Source organism: Gigantopelta aegis, chromosome 3 (assembly GCF_016097555.1).
Source record: "Gigantopelta aegis isolate Gae_Host chromosome 3, Gae_host_genome, whole genome shotgun sequence".
Classification (NCBI taxonomy): Eukaryota; Metazoa; Mollusca; class Gastropoda; order Neomphalida; family Peltospiridae; genus Gigantopelta; species Gigantopelta aegis.
The window spans coordinates 64844264-64866237 of NC_054701.1; the positions used below are offsets into that span (position 1 = coordinate 64844264).

The window sequence follows — 21974 nt, forward strand, 5'->3', positions numbered from 1 at the left end:
ATATGTCTGACGCCATATAACCGTAAATACAATGTGTTGAGTGCGTCGTTAAATAAAACATTTCTTTCTTTCTTGTTCATATTTTTAGAAATGCACGTGTGTCTGAGAAATAACTGTTATGGAGTCGAGCTTTAGTCTATTTTTAAGGATATTAGCCTTTTTCAACATCACATACTCTGTTGTAACTTTATCTAAATGTGTGTTGCAGGTTTGTAGATTAACTAAACTTGGTGTCCATTTTAAAATTTAAAATGGCATAAAGTATCAAACAGATTTAAGTTCACCAAAACACATTTACTCGATCATTCACTGATCACTAATCGCATGGTGCAAACTGATTATCATTTTAAAAATATCATCCAACTCCCAACACTATACTAGTATGTTTTTATGTTACAGTGACCACGTAATCTGCAGTTTGTTCATTTTTGACCACACAGTGCTAAAACGAGAAGAAGATGACTTGAAAGACGCCATTCTCTACTTTTATCCTCACACAGTAAGATTAAATATAATACAGTCTTACAAATACATCTTTGCATCCTCTACCGGAAGGAGTGCGACGTAGCCCATAGGTATATTTGTCGTTCCAGCCAGTGCTCCACAACAAAGGTGTAACAAAGGCTGTGGTATGTACTATCCTGTCTGTGTGATGGTGCATATAAGAGATCCCTTGCTGCTGATCGAAAAGAGTAGCCGATGAAGTGGCGACAGCAGGTTTACTGTCTCTATATCTGTGTGGTCCTTAACCATATGTCCTAACTGTAAATAAAATGTGTTGAGTGCGTCGTTAAATAAAACATTTCTTTACCAATACCAATACCAAAGGGGTTAACGTGCACATTCAGAGCAAGCTGATGTAGTGCACACTTGTCTTGAGCACAAGAACCGGCCTTGGCCGGTTCCTCCGTCCAGGACAGGAAAGGTTGGGGAGGTGAAGGAGGGACCGCCTGCACTGACAGGTGTAAGGGAGCACCAACAGTCCAACCGTAGTTGGTAACAGGCGATGTGGTATGGTGCTATGTAATTTGGAATGTCCCGTAGGATTACGCCAAAGAGAAATGGTGCGTGTTTTAATGAAGGAAATGTGGCACAATTTAATGTGAATGGTAGGGAGCTACGTATAGGTTTGGATTTTAGTAGGCCGAGAGTAGCTCGTGGTTAAGACCTTGTTGATGCTGGGGTGTCTCCCTAGGTTGCCCTTAGAAAGGGCCTGATGTCTTCTGATGGCATGACAACCCAGGGGAGACTCAAGCAGTTATGAACATTTCTTTCTACTGGAGTTTTATACAACCCTGATTTAGTCATTGTGGGAAAGTGTTCGCTTGATGCACGGTCAGTCTGGGATCAATCCCCGTTGGTGGGCCCATTGGGCTATTTCTCATTCCAGCCAGTGCACCACGACTGGTATATCAAAGGCCATGGTATGTACTACCCTGTGTGGGATGGTGCATATAAAAGAACCCTTGCTACTAATTGAAAAGAGTAGCCCATGAAGTGGCGACAGCGGGGTTCCTCTCTCTATCTGTGTGGTCCATAACCATATGTCAGCCATTGACACATTTAGGGCAGAGGTATATATATATAATTGGGCACATAGTCTTTTTTTTCCATTAACAGCAATAGATATTTGATATGCACTTACTCTGCTGACAGGACAGTGCAGACCACGGCCTTTGATTTACCATTGGCAACATAAAACTTCAGCAAGGTCATCATATCAAATACTGAAAAGAGTAACTCAGGCAAGCATTCGACAGAGCTAGATACCACTACAGTGTACCAGTATTACTATTGTTTGGATTAGTCAATAGCATTTAATCACCGACAGAATAATTGCACAAGTTTTTATAAACAGTGTATTTGTATACATGTATGTATCTTTAAATTTAGCGTCATGAAATATTGGTCGTTTGTGGCCTCGCTAAATTTGCTAAAATGTTATGCCTGGTAACATAACTTTTCTGATGCACAGTATCTGCAATCTGCCTCAGTTAATACATTCATATAAGCAAAATGTATTACAATCATTGTGGATGTGGGATTTAGCTCAGTCATTTGAGTGTTAGCTTGAGGTGTTTGCGTCACAGGAATGAACCACCTCGGTGCATCCGTTCAAATTTTGACCGGCCTCGGTGGCATCGTGGTTAGGCCATCGGTCTACAGGCGGGTAGGTACTGTGTTTTGATCCCAGTCGAGGCATGGGATTTTTAATCCAGATACCGACTCCAAACCCTGAGTGAGTGCTCCGCAAGGCTCAATAGGTAGGTGTAAACCACTTGCACTGACTAGTGATCCATAACTGGTTCAACAAAGCCCATGGTTTGTGCTATCCTGCCTGTGGGAAGCGCAAATAAAAGATCCCTTGCTGCTAATCGGAAAGAGTAGCCCATGTAGTGGTGACAGCAGGTTTCCTCTCAAAATCTGTGTGGTCCTTAACCATATGTCTGACGCCATGTAACCGTGAATAAAATGTGTTGAGTGCGTCGTTAAATAAAACATTTCTTTCTTCTCTTTCTTTCTTTTTTTCCGTTCAAATTATTGGGGGTTTTCTCGTTCCAACCAGTGCACCACAACTGTCTGTGGGAAGTGCATATAAAAGATCCCTTGCTGCTAATGGAAAAATGTAGCGGATTTTGACATATAGTTTTTAGAAGAAACCTGCTACATTTTTCCATTAGTAGCAAGGGATCTTTTATATGCACCATCCTTCAGACATACCAGTCTTAGTGCACTGGCTGGAACGAGAACTAGCCCATTGGGCCCACCTGACTGACAGGAAGATTCAGATCTATATGTACTGTGTTACTTAAAGTTTGTTTTATTTAACGACACCACTAGAGCACATTGATTAATGAATCATTGGCTATTGGATGTCAAACATTTGGTAATTTCGACACTAAGTTTAAGAGAGGAAACCCGCTACATTTTTTTCATTTGTAGCAAGGGATCTTTTGTATGCACCACTTCACAGACATGATAGCCTTTGGTGCACTGGCTGGAATGAGAAATAGCCCAATGGGCCCACCAACAGGGATCGATCTCAGAATGACTGTGTATCAAGCAAGTGCTTTACCACTATGTCTCTCCCCTGTACTGTGTAGGGAGAACAGGCAGCCAGCTGGCCTGGTCATATGTTTGTTTATAATGTGTATCACAAGTGCAAGTTTATTCATAGAAACTGATAGCTCAGTGTTTTGTTTTTCAAACGTGATAGACACTATCAATCAGGAAGCTACTAATCAATGGCTGGAAGTGTCAAACATCAAGTGTCACAACCTTGGTATAGATTACATTGTATACGTTTGTAGTTTGACACCCCAGTACAGCACATTTCAAACGTGTTAGATACCTGACATAATAATATGAATATCAGGGCTTCTAGATTATGGTAGCCCCACTCCCATGGCTAGTGATATTCAATGTTGGGCTAGTAAATAACTATTGTCATGCCCGACGGCAAGTAATTTTCTTTTTGTGGTCAAATGTTGCAGTTATGTCTATTTTGTAAATATGAATATACTGCCTCTATCCAACCCCCATATTAGCATTTGAAAGCTCTATCTCCCTCCTTAGGTGACATATCTGACTATTACTATTATTTAGTATTTTAAAATTGTATTAACTTTAAAGTAAAGTAGGGCTAGTGAATTTTTAATCGTGGCTAGTAAATTTTTTAAATCACTGATCCCATGGCTAGTGGATTTTATAACAATTCTAGTGGATTTTACAACAATTCTAGTGGATTTTATAACAATTCTAGTGGATTTTATAACAATTCTAGTGGATTTTACAACAATTCTAGAAGTCCTGTAAATATTAAATGTGGCATTCAGTGACTTTTACCAATTAGCAGTGAAGGACACCAGGTGAATGTGCAGGAATTTTCGCAAGAGGGGGGGTGGGGTGGGGGGTCTAGACTGTGGCGAGTGAAGTTTTTAAGGGGGTCGAGTCATACTCCACCAAAACATGATATATTGAATAGAAAACATTAACTTTAGCATGGAGGGGTTTTGATCCCCGAAACCCATCCCCTGCACACGTGTCTGAACATTTAATGTAGTTTCCCATAAACATGATAGCATATATAGCACCACAATCTTTGAAATACGAGACATGGAACATTGGCTGGATTGAAAAATAGTCACAAATTATACAAAATTGCTTAACGTACATGCTAAATGTATTATTGGTACGTCCAAAACAAGCCGTATAATTACAAGAAAAAAGACATGTTTTATTTAATGATGCACTTAACACATTTTATTTACAGTTATATGGCATCAGACATATGGTTAAGGACCACACAGAGAGAGGAAACATGCTGTCACCACTTCATGGACTACTCTTTTTGATTAGCAGCAAGGGTACTTTTATATGCACCATCCCACAGACAGAGTAGTACATACCACTGCCTTTGATATACCAGTCGTGGTGCACTGGCTGGAACGAGGAATAGCCTAATGGGTCCACCGATGGGGATCGTTCCCACACCGACCGTACATCAAGCAAACGCTGTACCACTGGGGTACATCCCACCCCTATAATTACAAGCAACACATGAATATGTATAAATAATTTTCTTTCATCGTTATTGTAATCCATCTTCCTTAAGGACATTAAATATACAGTTTATTAGTCCCCACTGGTTCAACTGGAGGGGACTAAAGGTTTCATCTCTTTCCGTCTGTCCCACATATAATTTTCTGGATGTTTTTTTTTTTTAGAATACCTTGAGATATTGAGGTCTTGTCTCTGTTACTGTGTCAAAATGACCATATGTTTGACATCCAATAGCCGATGATTAATAAATCAGTGTGCTCTAATGGTGTCATTAAACCAAACAAATTCTTCTTCTATTTTTTGCAGGTCAGTAATGACAATCAGTGTGCTCTTGTGGGTAAAATCATCGGTATATCTGACTTCTTGCTGGAAACTCTGCCCAAATCGCCACCGACCATCATCAAACTACAGAATGAGAAATTTGCCATGAAGAGGACGGACTGTTACAGCATTGTATGTTCTCATTAAACATTTAACGTGTAATGAAAGTTTTCATACTTGATTATTCTACAATTACTAGCAGACCCATAGGGAATCAGGGCGAAAATGTAAGTTTTTTTTGTCCTACTGTATATAAATAGAGATAAAAATCTGCTTGATGTATGTGCCCCCCCTCGCCCCACCCCAATAGAGACTCTGGTCCGCTGTACTAGAGGTTATACCCTTCACTCCATATGTCGTTCCTACACACCTGAATAAAAGTGAAAATGTGAACTACAACACATGTCACAATTAGATCGTGATAAATGAACTTTCACACAGAAAAGAAAAATGTGTGGTGAGACCTATGATGGTACATGTATACATGTATCTAAATCTATTTGTGTTTCCAGGGACTTGGAAGTAGTCTGTCTGTGGCCGACACATTTTTGTCTGCACATCTGGAATTTGTATGGAAAACCTTCACTTTCTTCCAAGGAGGGTTGTCTGCCATCAAACAGGTTTGTCTGGCGATTCTGCTTACCTGTGTTACTATCTTATTTGTTACTGCTATTACGTGAAATGTGATGCTTGCTTGTCTTGTTTATCTCAACAGTTATGTTATTAACAACTAGCTGGTTGTCAGTAGAGTGTTCTGTAGACCAAATGCTCACAAATAAATTGACTGGTACCATCATCTTCTATCATATCACATTCATCTAATGTTAGGCTAAAAACATAGTTTAATGAAAGACTACAATCACAGTTGAAATACAAAATGTCATCACATTTGTTTCTTCTTGTTTTTAGTTCCCAACCCGAGGGGACTACATGCATAAGTTTCATTTCCATCTGTATGTCTTTCTGTTCTGTCCCACATATCGGTGCCGTAGCTAGCGGGGGTGGGGCCAGAAAAAAATCCGGAAAGCATCATAGAAACTTAAAGAAAATTCTCTTCTTAACCGTTTAAGGAGTTTTAGACTATTAACTACTCAATTGCCCCCCCCCCCCCCCCCCCCCCGAAACAGAAAATCCTAGCTATGGCCCTGCACATAGTTTTCTGATTATTTTTTTTTAACAATTTTGTATATAGCTTTATCTTGTATATCTTCAGATCAAATTTGACTTTCATGGGAATTTATTCAAGGGCCATAATTTTTTCAAACATCAAATTTATTCATGTCTGACAGACTAGTTATGGGTTTCGACTGTTGGAACGTATTACTTTTAGAGTTGGACTGTATGTTCTGGGCTAGGTATATTTCTGATAATATCACTTGCTTTTATGGCACTATAGAGCATCGCCTCACAGACTATGAAAATTGATAATTGTTATCTTTGAAGAATTATTCACACCTAGTAGCTTTCTTCAAGTTCTTTGCCATTTTCTCCACGGCTGGGTACAAAGCAAGTGACATCCATTTCATTACAGAGATAATAATAGTGCTGTCAGGCTGATTAACAGAAACTTTTTGATTATTTTGCCTTGTTGTGTCTCATCTGAAAAAAAAAAAAAATATGTACACTTTTGGAATGAGGGAGATGGGTACCAAAACAGTAGGCGTGAAACTGTTTTATCACATGTATGTACTAGAAAAATCAACCTCCACTGAGGGGATTCGAACCACAGACTCTCAGTACAAGAGTCCAGTGCTCTACCAACTGAGCTAATAGGTAAATTCCCAATAGCTACTACCAGTAGGAGCACTTTATACCAACTCTACTACATGTATTTTACCTTTAATTTAGATTATCATTTGTTAGTTAATTATATATTTTTAAAATTAGTACATTATTAAGAGCCTGTCACTCATACTTGTTATAGAATTTGATATGAATTTTAATTCTGAGATTTGTTTTTGTTTTTTGTATGTATCACGTGTACATAATAAATCTTTAATTATTTTCAGAGATTTCAAAAACAGCAGTTTCTTCAGGAGCTGGAAAAGATGTGGGATTCGTACTTGCCGTTCTATCAGTTTTATGGGGATGTTCTCTCACAGGCTTTTCAACTGCTTCCATCAGTGAGCTTAGCCAAAGTGAGTGCTACCTTCTGTTACACATTGAATCACTTCAGCAGTCAGTGGACCCATTTGGCTATTTAGCGACCACAGCTGTTGTAACAAAGGGTATAGTATGAACTATACTGTCTCTGGGATGCTGCATATAAAAAAATACCTTGCTGCTATTTAGATTTTTTATTTTTTTAAATTAAAAACATACTTTATTGCATAAAGAACAAAAGGATTTGGTACAAGTTTGCCAACTTACTAGGCCCTCTCCTATATACATACAATATAATAGCGACAATTACTTAATTATATATAATAATAATGTATACATTTTGCTAATCGGAAAGAGTCCCTATGGCATGGCGGCATCAAGTTTCCTCTGCGCCATATAACCTTAATTAAAATGTTTTGAGGGGATCATTAAATAAAATATTCCTTTTATTATTATTGTCTATTAATTAGCAGGGTATTCTTTACATGGACATTACCCCATAGTATTTCTTCATCTGACCTACATGTAATTTACTGGGTGTAATTGTACTTTGTAATTGATAATATACTTTGACTTGATTTGCTGTTACAAAGTTAGTTTCTTAATACATGTATCCTGAATTTATTGTTAAAGATACAAACATGACCACCTCGTATTACTGATCTGTCTGCCAGTTTAAACCCTGTTGTTTAAAGGGACATTCCTGAGTTTGCTGCAATTTGTAAGATGTTATCAACTAACAGCGACTTTTTAACAATTGTAATTACATATCAAATATATTTTTCTGCATAAAATATTAGTGGCTGTATATTAAATGTGTTTCTGATCATTCTAATATTTGTACTAGGTTAAATTTCATTTCATTTCCTAATTTATTTATTTTTTCATACGTATGAAATTATTTGAAGACAAAATACAGTTTGGGCTTCTTACAAATATTAAGATGACCAGAAACACATTGAATATAGAGACACTGGTATTCTAAACAAGAAAATATATTTAATATGTAAGTTTAATCGTAGAAATATTTTATTAGTCGGAAACATCTTACAGTGCAGCAAACTCAGGAATGTCCCTTTAAGGGGAGGTATCACTCTCATTCTATAATCCTCATCAGTCCCCTGCGACTAGTTCAATGAGCATAATTTTTAGCTCTCCTTTAATAGCATGTGAATTTGTTTTTTAAGTTCTACAAAAGGAATATCAGTCCTCAATATGATAATCATTACTAATGTTTTAAATGGCTCCCCATAATCTAAAGTTAGGGGGGCAATTAAGAACTCCCTTTATGTTTTTTCCACAGCGAGGTCTGCAGTTGTCTTGTACTGGGCCCGTGCTTATAAAACTTCTAGAGTCCAGACTCAGTCTCTAATGACGTCACATGCATACACTTTGTATGGCGTTAATGTCTCAGACTTATTAGAGTCTCAAGTCTAGACTCTAAAAGTTTTATAAGTACCAGGCCTGGTACATTCTTTAATTTTATCTACATCTTGGCCAGAAATGTATGACCATACTAAATGTTTCATTTGACAGGGGAGACATTATACTATAATTTGTTAATTCCTTTTTATCAGGATTCATTTTTTTTTCACGATTCATTTTATTTCTTAATACAAAAAAATACTGATTAAATAACAGGAGCAGCACCCATAACATACTTCAATAGCTAATAGTGAATGCGGATAATGACATGCTGCTGTGTTTTTACTGCAGAGTGACGCAAATGTGTTCCTTCATGCCTCTCACATCCTACAGCGCGGTCACAAGCAAGACGGTGTCCTGGCCGGAGTTCTGGTATACAGGAACAAGTAAGTCCATGTGCAATTATAATTATTGCCCCTTACATGTATAACCACAGGCTGGTATTAATGTTGGCAGTTAGCTGCTTTCATCTCGTTTAACAGTTGTTTGCAACCAAGTGTCTAGTGGTCTATAGACAAAATGGCCTCAGATCACAGTTATCTTCCCATTTGGTTCCCAATTTTTTCCGTGCAAGTACAATTTAGTCTGCTGTTTGACTGTGATTATTTCATGGCAGACAGCTTTGAAGTGGCAACTATTTGACTGAAGTCACAGGGGAGAACATGTAGTTTGAAAACATGTGTAACTTGTTGACATTGAAGACTTGTTTGTGGTAATTCCAGCCCTTGCAAAAGTAGTTCTTTTTGTGTAAAATAGGTGTACTTTGGCCAGGTTTAGTGGGTGTGTTTGTTTAAACCAATATCCTGGGAGAAAGAGGGTTGTCCTTTTCAAAATTGTCATAAGTAAATTCTTAATTTCAAGCCTTGAGCAATCTAATTAAAATTAGCTCCACTATTACATGTGGATCTAACAGCAGCCAGTTGGAGCTCATGTCCACCAATCAAAACCTTACTTGCAGAATCATGTTAGTGATTTGAAAATAATTTGAAAACATTCCGAATTATCCTGAGGTCTATACACATGTTTCATGTGAATTACGAATGCCTTATTTAGACCAGTAGAACTAATTTTATTCAGATTGCTAACAACACTGCGTAGTCTCCAATGTCCAGGTAGCATTTCGTCTGTAAATAATAATTTAAATACTGACCAATCACACTTCGCCTTTTATAACGTTATTTGGAAGCATGCAAATTCTAAAAATATCGGGCGAGTCTATTTTAGTGGCCGCAGTACAGCGAACCATACCAATACGTACGGGATGGGTTATCAGTCTTCAATTTTACATTAAAAATTATTTATTTATTTATTAAAAGAAAAAAACTAAATCAGTCTTCAGTTTTACATTACAAATTATTTATTTTATTTAAAATAAAACATGTTTTACGGCATTCGTAATTCACACGAAACATGTCGTATACCCTCAGGATAATTCGGAATGTTTTCAAATTATTTTTAAATCACTGGCATGATTCTGCAAGTAAGGTTTTGATTGGTGGACATAAGCTCCAACTGGCTGCTGTTAGATCCACATGTAATAGTGGAGCTAATTTTAATTAGATTGAGCCTTGAGTGACTGATGAAGTATTTATTTATTTTATTTTATTTCAACTTATTTTCGTGCTTATATCCTGGATAGTGGGTTGGATGTTAGTTGTTAATGGTTAGTGAGAAAGAAGAGGGTTTAGTGGTCTTACACCTACCCACTGAGTCATTAAAACTCGCTCTGGGTGACAGCCGGTACCAGGGTTGTGAACACAGTACCTACCAGCCTAATGTCCGATGGCTTAACCACAACATAACCGATAGCCGGTCGATGTCAGTAACTGACTGCAGTGCACCTGTTTTAATCCTTTGAATGTCTGCTTCTTTGTTTCAGGGTGTTATGCACACAGCTCTCCCCCGACCTGACAAAACGAATGCTGATGCTCAAACCACATCAGACTCACGTAAGTCAGTTAGATAAATTAAGAACCAATTATCAGGTTTTGGTACACAAATATAATTTATTACCCCAGCAGGCACTCATAATGGGAAAATTAAAAATCATAATTTCTCACTGAGAAATTATCATCCATTGGTCTTAATGAACGATACTTTTGGATGATCTGATGCTTACAAACCAGTGACCTTGTCGGTACTAAATATGAGGTCACACAATGACGTCATGTAGTTTAAAGAGTTTGTGTCTGTGGCTGTCTGTTTTTGGTGTTAAATTTGTAAAAAAAAATGTCATTTTAATGCAATTCATGATAGATTTGGTACCAGAATAAAGAGAACATTTGTTTTTGACTTGATTAAATTACAAAGTTATAACAATACTCAGAACAGTGCGTAAAGTGGTTTATATGGTTTCTATACGTGTAGGCCTACGTGTCAAAAATAAAGGCTTTTAGAGAAAAAAATAGGTTAGGTAATAAATAGAATTGCAAACTCGGTACCTGTTATTATCGCTAAAGCTCGTGACAACTGAAAATGATTTCAGCCAGGACATAAATTTGATAATAATTGGTAACTCGTTTATTATCCTCTGTATCAGTGGCTGACAACCAGAATTGGTTACAGACCTTGCTGTTTAAGGGGAGCTATCACTCTGGTTCCCCATCAGTCCTCCGAGACTAGTTCAAGGAGTTTCTTTTGTTTAACAACACCACTGGAGCACATTGATTAATTAATCATCGGCTATTGGATGTCAAAAAAATTGGTAATTCTGACTCGTAGTCATCAGAGGAAATCTGCGACATTTTTTCTAATGCAGCAAGGGATCTTTTTTATGCACTTTCCCACTGACAGGAAAGCACATACCACAGCCTTTGTCCAGTTGTGGTGCACTGGTTGGAACGAGAGAAAAAAAAACAATCAGCTGAATGGATCCACCGGGGTGGTTTGATCCTGTGATGCAAGCACCTCAAGCGAGCACTCAACCGACTGAGCTAAATTCCGCCCTGTTAGTTCAAAGAGAGTAAATGTTTAGTTCCCCTTAGCATATGAATTTGAAAAAGAAAATACCACAAAGGGATTAAATATCGATGTTCAGTGTGGTAATATCTTAAATAGCTTCCCATAATCTGTCACGGGAGCAATTAATCACTCATGTAAAAAAATATAATTTAATGGCAAAATCCAAGAAGTAATGATTTTTAGAAAAAAAATTAATGTTAAAAAATTCTGAAATAACACTACAGTACATATACATGTAATTCTGAAAAAAACATTATTTAAAAAGTAAATTGTCTTTTTTCTTTTTTTCCCGGCCTCGGTGGTGTCATGGTTAGGCCATCGGTCTACAGGCTGGTAGGTACTGGGTTTGGATTTCAGTCAAGGCATGGGATTTTTAATCCAGATACCGACTCCAAACCCTGAGTGAGTGCTCCGCAAGGCTCAATGGGTAGGTGTAAACCACTTGCACTGACCAGTGATCCATAACTGGTTCAACAAAGGCCATGGTTTGTGCTATCCTGCCTGTGGGAAGCGCAAATAAAAGATCCCTTGCTGCCTGTCATAAAAGAGTAGCCTATGTGGCGACAGCGGGTTTCTTCTAAAATAAAATGTCAGAATGACCATATGTTTGACATCCAATAGCTGATGATAAGATAAAAAAAAAACAATGTGCTCAAGTAGTGTCGTTAAATAAAACAAACTTTACTTTTTTCTTTTTTTCAGTTTCCATGCCTTCCACTGAAAGTAGGTGAGTGAACTTTTAATGGGTTTTTTCAGTTTCCATGCCTTCCACTGAAAGTAGGTGAGTGAACTTTTAATGGGTTTTTTAAATAACATTTTGAAATGTTGATCTTAAATAATGATCTTGATATAATGTATCTTGGCTATCTGTCCAGGACAAGTATTGGTGTTTAGTTGAATGCTTATTAGTGGTTAATAAGACAGAAGTTGACACAATGGTATTAAACCTCCTCACTGAGGTGTTGAAATGTTCTCTGGGTGGGAGCTGGTACTGGGTTGCAAACCCAGTGCCTACCAGCCATAATGCAGATGGCTTAACACTACACCAACCATATGTGTCTTAATTATCATAATTATATATTTGGTACTTAATGGCTACTGATTAAATATGGTTCTGGGTTCTGTTATGCTAACATTCCATGACTAAGCCTGTATTTGTAAACAGTGTAAAAAAAAATACAGTAAAATTGGCAGCTATGCTACTGGTTGGGATGTTAAAAAAAACGAATCAGAGAATTGTTCCACTGAGGTGGTTTGATCCTACAATACAGGCACCTTCAGGCGAATGCTCTGCCCAAGTAAGCTAGATCCTGCCATATCAAATGTCTTTTCACCAACAGTTTTATATTAATTAAAATAGTCATACAGAGTTCTACCCATGGTGTTCAGGCACAAAGTTTTGACCAGCACTGATGCAGCTGATCTTGTGGTGTTCCTCCACTTAGACTACTAATGAATTCTAAAGTGTGTTTTGTTTAACAACAACACTTGAGTACATTCATTAATTAGGGGCCCGGATCTAGCTGAGTTGGTAGAGATGCTAGCCTGAGATGTTTGGGTCATAGAACTGAACCCCTTGGTAGACCAATTATCTGCTTATTGTTTTGTTACATCCCAACTGGTGCCAAATGACTGGTATATCAAAAGTATAAAAGACTCCTTGCTGAAAACATATAGCTGGTTACTCTAAAGACTGTGATCATTGGCTATTGGAACTAAGAACTCTTTTTTTTTTAAGTCGGCAGAATAAAGTTTTTTAAAGAAATGATGTTATTTGTAACACTTATAAAAAAATTTAATAGAACTCTGTAATTATTAATTGCATTGTTTTTTTGTTTTTTTCATTTAGATTTTGATAAGCCAGACTCTGTGAGATTGTTGAGAGTGTTTCTATCTGAAAACGAGTACAAATGCATCAGCTTGAGAAGAACAGATCATCTTCGACGAAATTGCAGAAAAAACAAAAACAAACTTGATTCAGACTACAGTCAGTTTGACAACGAGGTGTTCATTCAGGATGGAGTGAATCTCACCACATTGCACACGGTACACTGCAAGACGGCAGTGCCTGAAACACTGACACCTACGTTACAGATAGAAAACCCTCCCAGCTATCCAGAGCACCAAAACATGTCTTTCATTCAAAGTGAATCTCTTTGTAATGAGGAAAGGTCAGAAATGAAATCTGCTACAGATACACCCAAAACTGAACAATTGGAGATTGCCAACAGTAGCCTGCCATTTGTTTCTCCTTTGAAAGGTGATTCTTCAGAACATGGAGAGCCATTTAGGACAGTGAATGGTTTGAGCAGATCATTAACAGAACGTCCATATTTCGAACAGTGTCAAATGCCTCAAGTTAGTGAAAACAAAACTCTGTCACATGGAGAAAATGAAAATCGTATTTCAACCAGTGATGGTTGTTTATCACCTTCAAATGAAATACTATCTTCCCAAAGTGCTAACTTGGCTTCAGTAACTAGTCCATCAAATGATCAAAATGAAAGTCACGTTGTAACCACTCAGAGTGATCAAGATGTCTTAACTTCCCCGAGATTTAGTTCAAGTCAGTTAAACGATGTGTCAGAGGACATTGGTGAAGATTTGGTGTCTTCATCAACCGGTGTTAATACTCAGAAAGAAATGAATGTTGGAAGTGAAGTTGTCCTTGAGGAGCAAAACTGTGAAGAACCTGAGTCCCCAATATCTAGTGAGCATGAACAAACGAAATTATTACACAAACATGAATCCACCATTGATGGTTCAAAACTTGAAATAAATTGTAAGGAATCTTTAACAGAATCTGAAACTTTGAAAGATATTTGTGATTCACAGAACAGTTTTTGTGTGGAACACAAAACCAGTGGATGTAACTGTGGTACTGCTGCTGGCAGTACTGATGTCAAAAACTTACCTGGAGAATTACTCGACACATCACATGTGGCTGGGTTAATAGACGGTGGTTCTAACATTGCACCAACTCTGTCGCTGGTCGATCACAGTCATCGGAGTCCTTGTAGGTCAGGAAGTATTTCTTCCCATTCACCATCATCCAAGGACAACTCTTATGATGACAAGCATTTGGCAGTAAGTGGCGGGAGTCTTACTTCTGCATCAGAAGAGAAAATCTCTTCACACAAAGAAGTTCTACATTTTCCACAGTCACCAGAATGTCGTACTCCATCGGTGGGACCTGAAGAGATGTCCGGCAAGAAAACAGAAAGACCTTCAGCTCCCAGGTTATCAGAAACGTCCAGCGACATCCCTCAGAGTTCCGATAGTCTCACGAATTCCTTGCAGTGTGACACAAACGGAGCAGAGTGGATCCCAGCAGCAGACGGACTTGTTGACCTTGTTCTCTACATTCAAGGTCACTCGGAGACGATGCTTCTGTTGCTCTTAGACCATGGCTGTAGATGTGACTCCACTCTGGTTCATAAACTGGTGTGTGTGTATTGGCTTAATGTTGCCATGTTCCCTGTTAAATATGTTGAACTGGACAGTCTCGTTAAAGCAGTTAGCTCTCATTAAAAGGGGATGAGGTGTAGCCCAGGGGTAAAGTGCTCGCTTGATGCACGGTCGGTTTTTATATTTCTCAATGCATGTATGTTATGGTAACACATTTATTTTCTACATAACCCATCATGACCCTGTAAATAATGTCCTCAGCTTGTGTGAGTGATGTGTGAATGAAACTGTTGTTTTCACAATCTTCAGAAGTCTGTAAAAACATATCGACCTGTAAAAAAAAAAAAAAAAACGTCTGTGCAGGATCCATTATTTTGATAGGTGAAAGTACCACAATCTAAAAGCCACATCTCATAGCTTATAACATTTGTTATTCAAATGATGTCACTTTCTATATTCCTACAATAATATAGTTAGTAATGTAGTTGCACAACATAATGTTATACAATAAACAAATATTTGGGGTCTTCCAATTATGAATAAGGGTATTGATTTCTGCCTCTTTAGTCAGTAGCTACTTAGAAATATAAACCAATCATTCAGAATCGCAAACATTTTTGAGGAAGGGAAGGAAATGTTTTATTTAACGATGCACTCCACACATTTTATTTACAGTTTTATGGCGTCTTTAAAAAAAAAGAAGAAAAAAAGTGAAATTTTAGTACATGTATACAATGCAAGATGATAGTGCCAGAATATCCTGTCGTTGACTTTATTAAATGTAGTGGAAGCAGACATGTTATATTCTGTAGTGGTAGCAATGAAATGGTCTCCATGTTTCATCATTTCCATCTTTTTAGTGGAAGTTTTCCTTGCCAAATTTGGCTGAACTGGACTTCCAAGTGAAAGACTGCCTGGATGAGCTAATTGAGGATCAAGCACAGGTATGGTACATAGATTTAAATATATAGCACTTGGGCAAATACACAAACAGATGTCCATACTTTTAAAGCTGTGTTCTGAAGTAAATGTTAAAGGAAGTCGTCACAGTGTGCTGAAGGTCACTGCTGAAATGGTGCTAATATTGCTCTAACTTCATATTTTATTCACATTTACATTGTCAAATAATTTTCCAGAAAAAAGTTCTGTTTATTCTATTCAAAATATTTATAATGAATTGTATTAAAATAACATTTTATTACTGTACAGAATTTAACAATGAAAACAGACTGGCATAAATGCAAATTCTTTAAACTATGTGTGTTTGCCAAATCGTGAAGATATCATATTTAGTACCGACAAGGTCATTGGTACTTGTATAACGTGGGTCATGTAAGAGCCAAATCATCCAGTATTATTGTATGTTAAACCAGTGCATGATCATTTTTAGTAGGAAATTATGATTTTTATTTAGACGATTATGAGCGCCTGATGGGATAATAAATAAAATACAGTTAAGAAAACTAAAAATCCATTTTGAGCTCATGAATACTAGGAGTACTGGAAAAACGCTGGATATTCACAACAGTATAATGTAATTGGTATGTAATTTTAATAGTTAACAAATTGTTGGGAAAAGACCTAATATAGGGTTTATTCTGTTGACAAAACCCACCCCCATAAAAAAAAAACCCCAGAATAAACATTATTTAAAACAATAGCGAACAAGTCTCTTATAGTCTGACACATAGCAATGACTACAAACTAAAAAGCATTCTTTTAAATCACTTAATATGGTTTATTCACATTATTTTTCTTCATGTCTTCAGTGTTCTTTAGATGCATTATGTTTGGGTGGGTTTCTTTTAATGCGAGTTCATTCATCAGGGTCAGTGATAGTTAAGTTAATTGTTGTGGTAATTGGGAAAGAATTAAAACAATTTGTATTTTTCAATGGGTTCCAACAGGTCTGTATTAGAACTGTAGTGTGTTTGTATTTTACATCTGATCAGTAAATGATTTTTTTTCATTAGGGCCTATAACATGATGAAGCATGATTGTAACTTTAACCGTAAATACCTGTATGCACATAAACATTGTATGTGTAGCACTGTCAATGATATACAAGTTTTATGATGTGTCTTTGCAGCCTCACGTGGACAACTACAGTTACTTGCGATATGATTCATTCTCTAAAAGTCTTACAGGTAAGTTAACCTGGACTGAGTGTTCTTTGATAACACCTGGCTGTGGTAATCTCATCATACTCGTGTAATGTGGCATATAAGATATCCATATTCTGTTTTAAAATGTGTGTTTTGAGTCCAAGCAATTTTTAATCAATCTGTTGCTTTACAGAAAATACTACTTTAATTTATAATGATTTTTAATATTATGGCCTTAACTAAAAAGGGTTAGCTTGAATATCCTCTAGCCTTATAATTTTTAAGTGAATTTTGACTTCCAGTTCCCAATATTTTTATGAATGGTATTACAAAGATTATTTATTGTCAGCTAATCAAAATAACAGTTAGAGCTTATCTCCTGCAATTAAGAAAATGTCTAGACAAAAACCATGCCATATTAAAAAAACATTGAAAATAATCCACAGCAAAATTTAAGTGCTTTTGGCAATTGTAGGGGTTGGAACCCCATCTTAATTTTTTTAATGCAAATACATATTTGGTTACTTGAAGAAGCAAGTTTTTTTTACGGATAACTTTCTTCCAAGCATAAATAAATTACAATATTGTTTCAAACATAAAAGCCAACTGATTAATGTTTGTTACATGTTTGTTGTTTTTATGGAATAATACATGAAGGTCATTATAAAATTAATTCAGTTTTTAGCTTTTCACTCCAGAGATTTTTCATGAATTGTGTCAAATAAGTAACATACAAAACAAAAATTAATTGATATAATTATGATTTTGGGGCATTTAAAATAAAAACACTGCAACAAAATGTGTTTTAACTAAAGAAAACTATTTTAGCCTCAGCTTTGGTTTTCACTGAGGACATTTTCTGGATAAGATCATATTAATAGATTTTCACACACCTACCTGTGTGGCTGTATTGTTTTGTACTGCAGGTAATGTGCTGGATTCTGTCATCCGTTCCAGTCACGAGTTTACTGATACCGCGATAAAGATTCATCAGAACTTCCAAGAATTGGACACTCTGACTGATGTTACATTCTGGTACTAAACCTATTTTATTTACTACTGATTATATGTTTATTATCTGTTGAAACATATTCATTATATTCAAGAATTATAGAATCTCTTTGGAATCTGGGTGGGACGTAGCCCAGTGGTACAGTGTTCGCTCGATGCATGGTCGATGTGGGATCGATCCCCATCGGTGGGCCCATTGGGCTATTTCTCATTCCAGCCAGTGCACCACGACTGGTATATCAGTGGCAGTGGTATGTACTACCCTGTCTGTGGGATGGTGCATATAAAAGATCCCTTGCTGCTAATCGAAAAGAGTAGCCCATGAAGTGGCAACAGCGGGTTTCCTCTTTCAATATCTATGTGGTCCTTAAACATATGTATGACGCCATATAACCGTAAATATAATGTGTTGAGTGTGTCGTTAAATAAAACATTTCTTTCTTTCTTTCCGAAGCAGGAACACCCCCATCCCCATCTCTAAGTCACATGTCATGTTCATTAAAAAAATTAGGATGGAAATTTTGACCTTGTTATTGCTAAAAGGACAGAACTAATTAATGGCATAATTGTTACCATTTATCCGACACCATATAACCTTAAATAAAATGTGTTGAGTGTGTCATTAATTAAAACATTTCCTGTTATCATTTGTTTATGGTGCCTTAGGGTCCTAATATTGGTTATTATTGACTGGTATACACCTTGTCTCCCCACCGCCTCAAACAAATATTCGAAATGTACTCAAGTATTAGAAAATAATGATCAAGGATAACTACAGTGTTGTCTAACTTAATGGTTTGTGTTTTATTATTAATTAAAATTGTACATTTACATTTTCTTAGAGATCTTCAGTTTCATTGGCAAGTTATTCTAATATACATGTATTTTGTGCCTCATGTAATAAATATGTAAATAATAATTAATTAAAAATGAAAAAAAAAAAGTAAACGAATATGCAGATACATTATATACTGTGCAAGTATAGTCCATTTTCAATTTTTTTATTATTTTTTTCTTTCAGTTCTCACAAAGCCAGTGTCTGTGCTCACAGATCTGTGAATCATGAGACGTTTTTCCAGCTGAACAACTCACCGTGGCTATCTGGAGGGTATCCTACACCCAAAGACTTAACATTTACACTGGATGAGTTGGCTAGAAAAAAACTTCAAACTGATCATTTCATTTCTTTGTTATAACATGGTGTGTTGGGAGGGTGGAGAAGATGACTGCAGACAATAACCATTATAAAATGGTTTGTTGGAGGGTGGATACGATGACTGCAGACAGTATCCAGGGGCCATGATTCACAGTTATCAATATTTTCATCAGCATGTTTAAAACCAACAAACAGTGTTGAAAAAAAAATGCTATGACATACAATGTGTAATTAGTTGTCATGATGCAAGTGTGTGTGATCATAGATAATGGAGATTTATCACCAGGGTCCTGTGTGAGATGGGATTGGGAAAATTAACACTAGTAAATCATATTTGGGATATTTTTTCAGGCCACTGAATGATTCAGTACACCACTGATAAATTAATTTATTGGAACAGATATAATTTAATATATATGTTGGGAATTTGTAAGTCAGAAATTGGGAATGCCTGGATAAATCCCTGGATAAGAAAATTATAAAAAATGTTTCTAGTTGAAGAACTCACTGCAGCCATCTGTAGATATCCTATTGCCAAAGGCTTGACATTTATGATTGACATGATCAAGACATTTTTTGGTTATAAGATAGGTGCAAAAAAATGCAAGCAGTAACTAATCCAAAGCATTAAAGAATGGCTGTCAAAAGAAATGAAAATCTTTCATTGGCAGTGTGCAATATTAGTTCTCAGAAAGAAGGAATATCTGTGTGTGAAAGAAGTATGAGATATTTTTCTACTTAAAAAAAACTTACTGTGGTTCTCTTGGAGATATACCACCCCCAAAGGCATGACATTCACACTGGATAAGTTGGCTAGGACAAAACTGTGTACGGATCATGATGACTTGTTACAGAAAGTCTGGGAGAACCTGCATGAGAAAAATGAAAGGATGAAAGTCAAAAAGGATGGAAAAGTGAACTGTTTGAAAGGTCATGTAATGTGCAGTATTACACAACATTTGTTACGCTTCCAGATTCAGCCTATGAAGATTGAAATGTGTTAAAATATTAAAAGTAACCACCAGTGCAATGATGGTTACATTTATTTAGTTGCCTGAAAATAGACAGACATGAATGTACTCAGTTATAAATAAGTTATTTATTTATTTGTTGTCTAATACTGAATGAATGAATTTATATGTAAGTGAAATACTATTTTGCTCTCTTTTTAAAGCAATATATGTTATATGACTTGAATCAAGTAAATTATCTTGAACCCTAAAAAATATTTGAAATTCATATGTTAAAGATGGGGTGGGGAGTGGCAGTCTTCCCAGGCATGAGTACCTGATGGTGGATAAGGGAGGCAATCCCGCCTTTGCCTAAAAAACTAATTTCAACTCTGCCTTGTGTGGAAATACAATTTTGATTGAGGTATGCAGTTTTGTCATTCAGATATATGGAACTCCTGTCTCGCACTCTCTGCATCCAATAGGCGATGATTAATTAATCAATGTGCTCCAGTGGTTTCGTTACACAAAACCAGAGGCGGATCGAAGGGAGGCCCCAGGGGCCTGGGCCCCTCGTAAATTTTGCGATAGTTATAATTTTATTATATATTAATTTTCTTTCTTTTTTTATGATCACCTTGGCATTCCACCTCATGTCGCTGGCATGGGTTTTCTGGATCTGCCACTGAAAACAAACTAACTCACACTGTCTGAAACCAAAGAAACCGAGCACATTAGCTTTAAAGTGCAATTGTCATTTGTAAATATTTCTTTCCTTTTAGCTACTGACCCTGGCCTCTTGTGATTATTGCACTCTTCTCAAAGTGTCTTTGTAACCATTGTAAAATATATTTTGGCCATTTATTATCCAAATTATAATATTTCAGTGTTCTCCAGTTTTTCTGAAACCAGCATGGCACAATGGTTTCATATGATACGTGAGAGGCATTGATGCCTAGACTACTGTGGTGGATATGCCTTTGAAAATCACAAGAATGGCACCAATTTACACCACCATGGTAGAGTGCCAACCTGCTTATGGAGTTGGAGATATATACTTAAGGGGGCGGGACGTAGCCCAGTGGTAAAGCGCACGCCATATAACCATAAATAAAATGTGTTGAGTGCATTGTTAAATAAAAAAATTCTTTCTTTCTTTCTTTTTATATACTTACACTTGTATATTCAGTGCATTTCTGGTCATCCTGCTGTTAAAAATAACTCCGTGTGGAAATTTGACTACAAATAAAAATTTTTTTAATTCAGCTGCCAAACAAATAAAAATTGAAATAAATGAGTTTAAAAGAATTCCAAACATATTTATGATGCTTTGTTTCAAATTTTTTGTAGGTCATTCTCAAACACTCATTAAAAAATAATTGAAAACAGATATAATATTCTGAATTTTATACAAATAAAATACATGTATTGACAAGCAAGGCCATAGGTTTTGTCTATTTTTTTACTGTCACAAAATAGTTTGTCTTTACTGTTAATCTTTTCTCTTTATACATGTATAAGCTGTATAAAAATTGTATGATGGTAAAAACACTTTTATAACGTTAAGAATGTTTGTAGTTTTGAAATGAATAAAGACATGGAAATTATTTTGGATTATTTAAAACATAATATAATGGCCCAATACATATTTGTGGTGCTACTTAAGGCTGTACATGTGATATTGTATTAAAGATTACAGGCTATGCAAATAAAGAAAAATCTGTTGTGTTTTCTTTGATTACAAGTTGATAATGCCTTGTTATGACAAAACCATGCTAATGACATCATGGAATTAGGTCATAGGTGTTGGAAGATGCCAGAAACAGAGAGTGGTGGTGGTGGTGGGGGGGGGGGGGGGGGTATTAATTTAGCATCAAAATAAGCATTGTGCCTGGTTACCCATGGGCGGGATGTAACCCAGTGGTCAAGTACCTGCCTGATGCGTGGTAGATCTGGGGTCGATTCCCATTG

General features: G+C 36.5%; 1 protein-coding gene across 1 annotated transcript; it reads left to right on the forward strand.

Annotated features, from left to right (window-relative positions):
* The first annotated feature begins 382 nt into the window (after positions 1-382).
* On the forward strand, positions 383-21741 carry LOC121368781. Its single transcript, XM_041493529.1, has 12 exons — positions 383-499; positions 4870-5016; positions 5397-5504; positions 6894-7022; positions 8704-8798; positions 10292-10361; positions 12076-12100; positions 13223-14817; positions 15642-15725; positions 16871-16928; positions 17813-17921; positions 18919-21741. Exons 1-12 carry the CDS (start codon positions 383-385, stop codon positions 19091-19093), a joined length of 2712 nt encoding a protein of 903 aa, XP_041349463.1. The 3' UTR covers positions 19094-21741.
* The last annotated feature ends 233 nt before the right edge of the window (positions 21742-21974 follow it).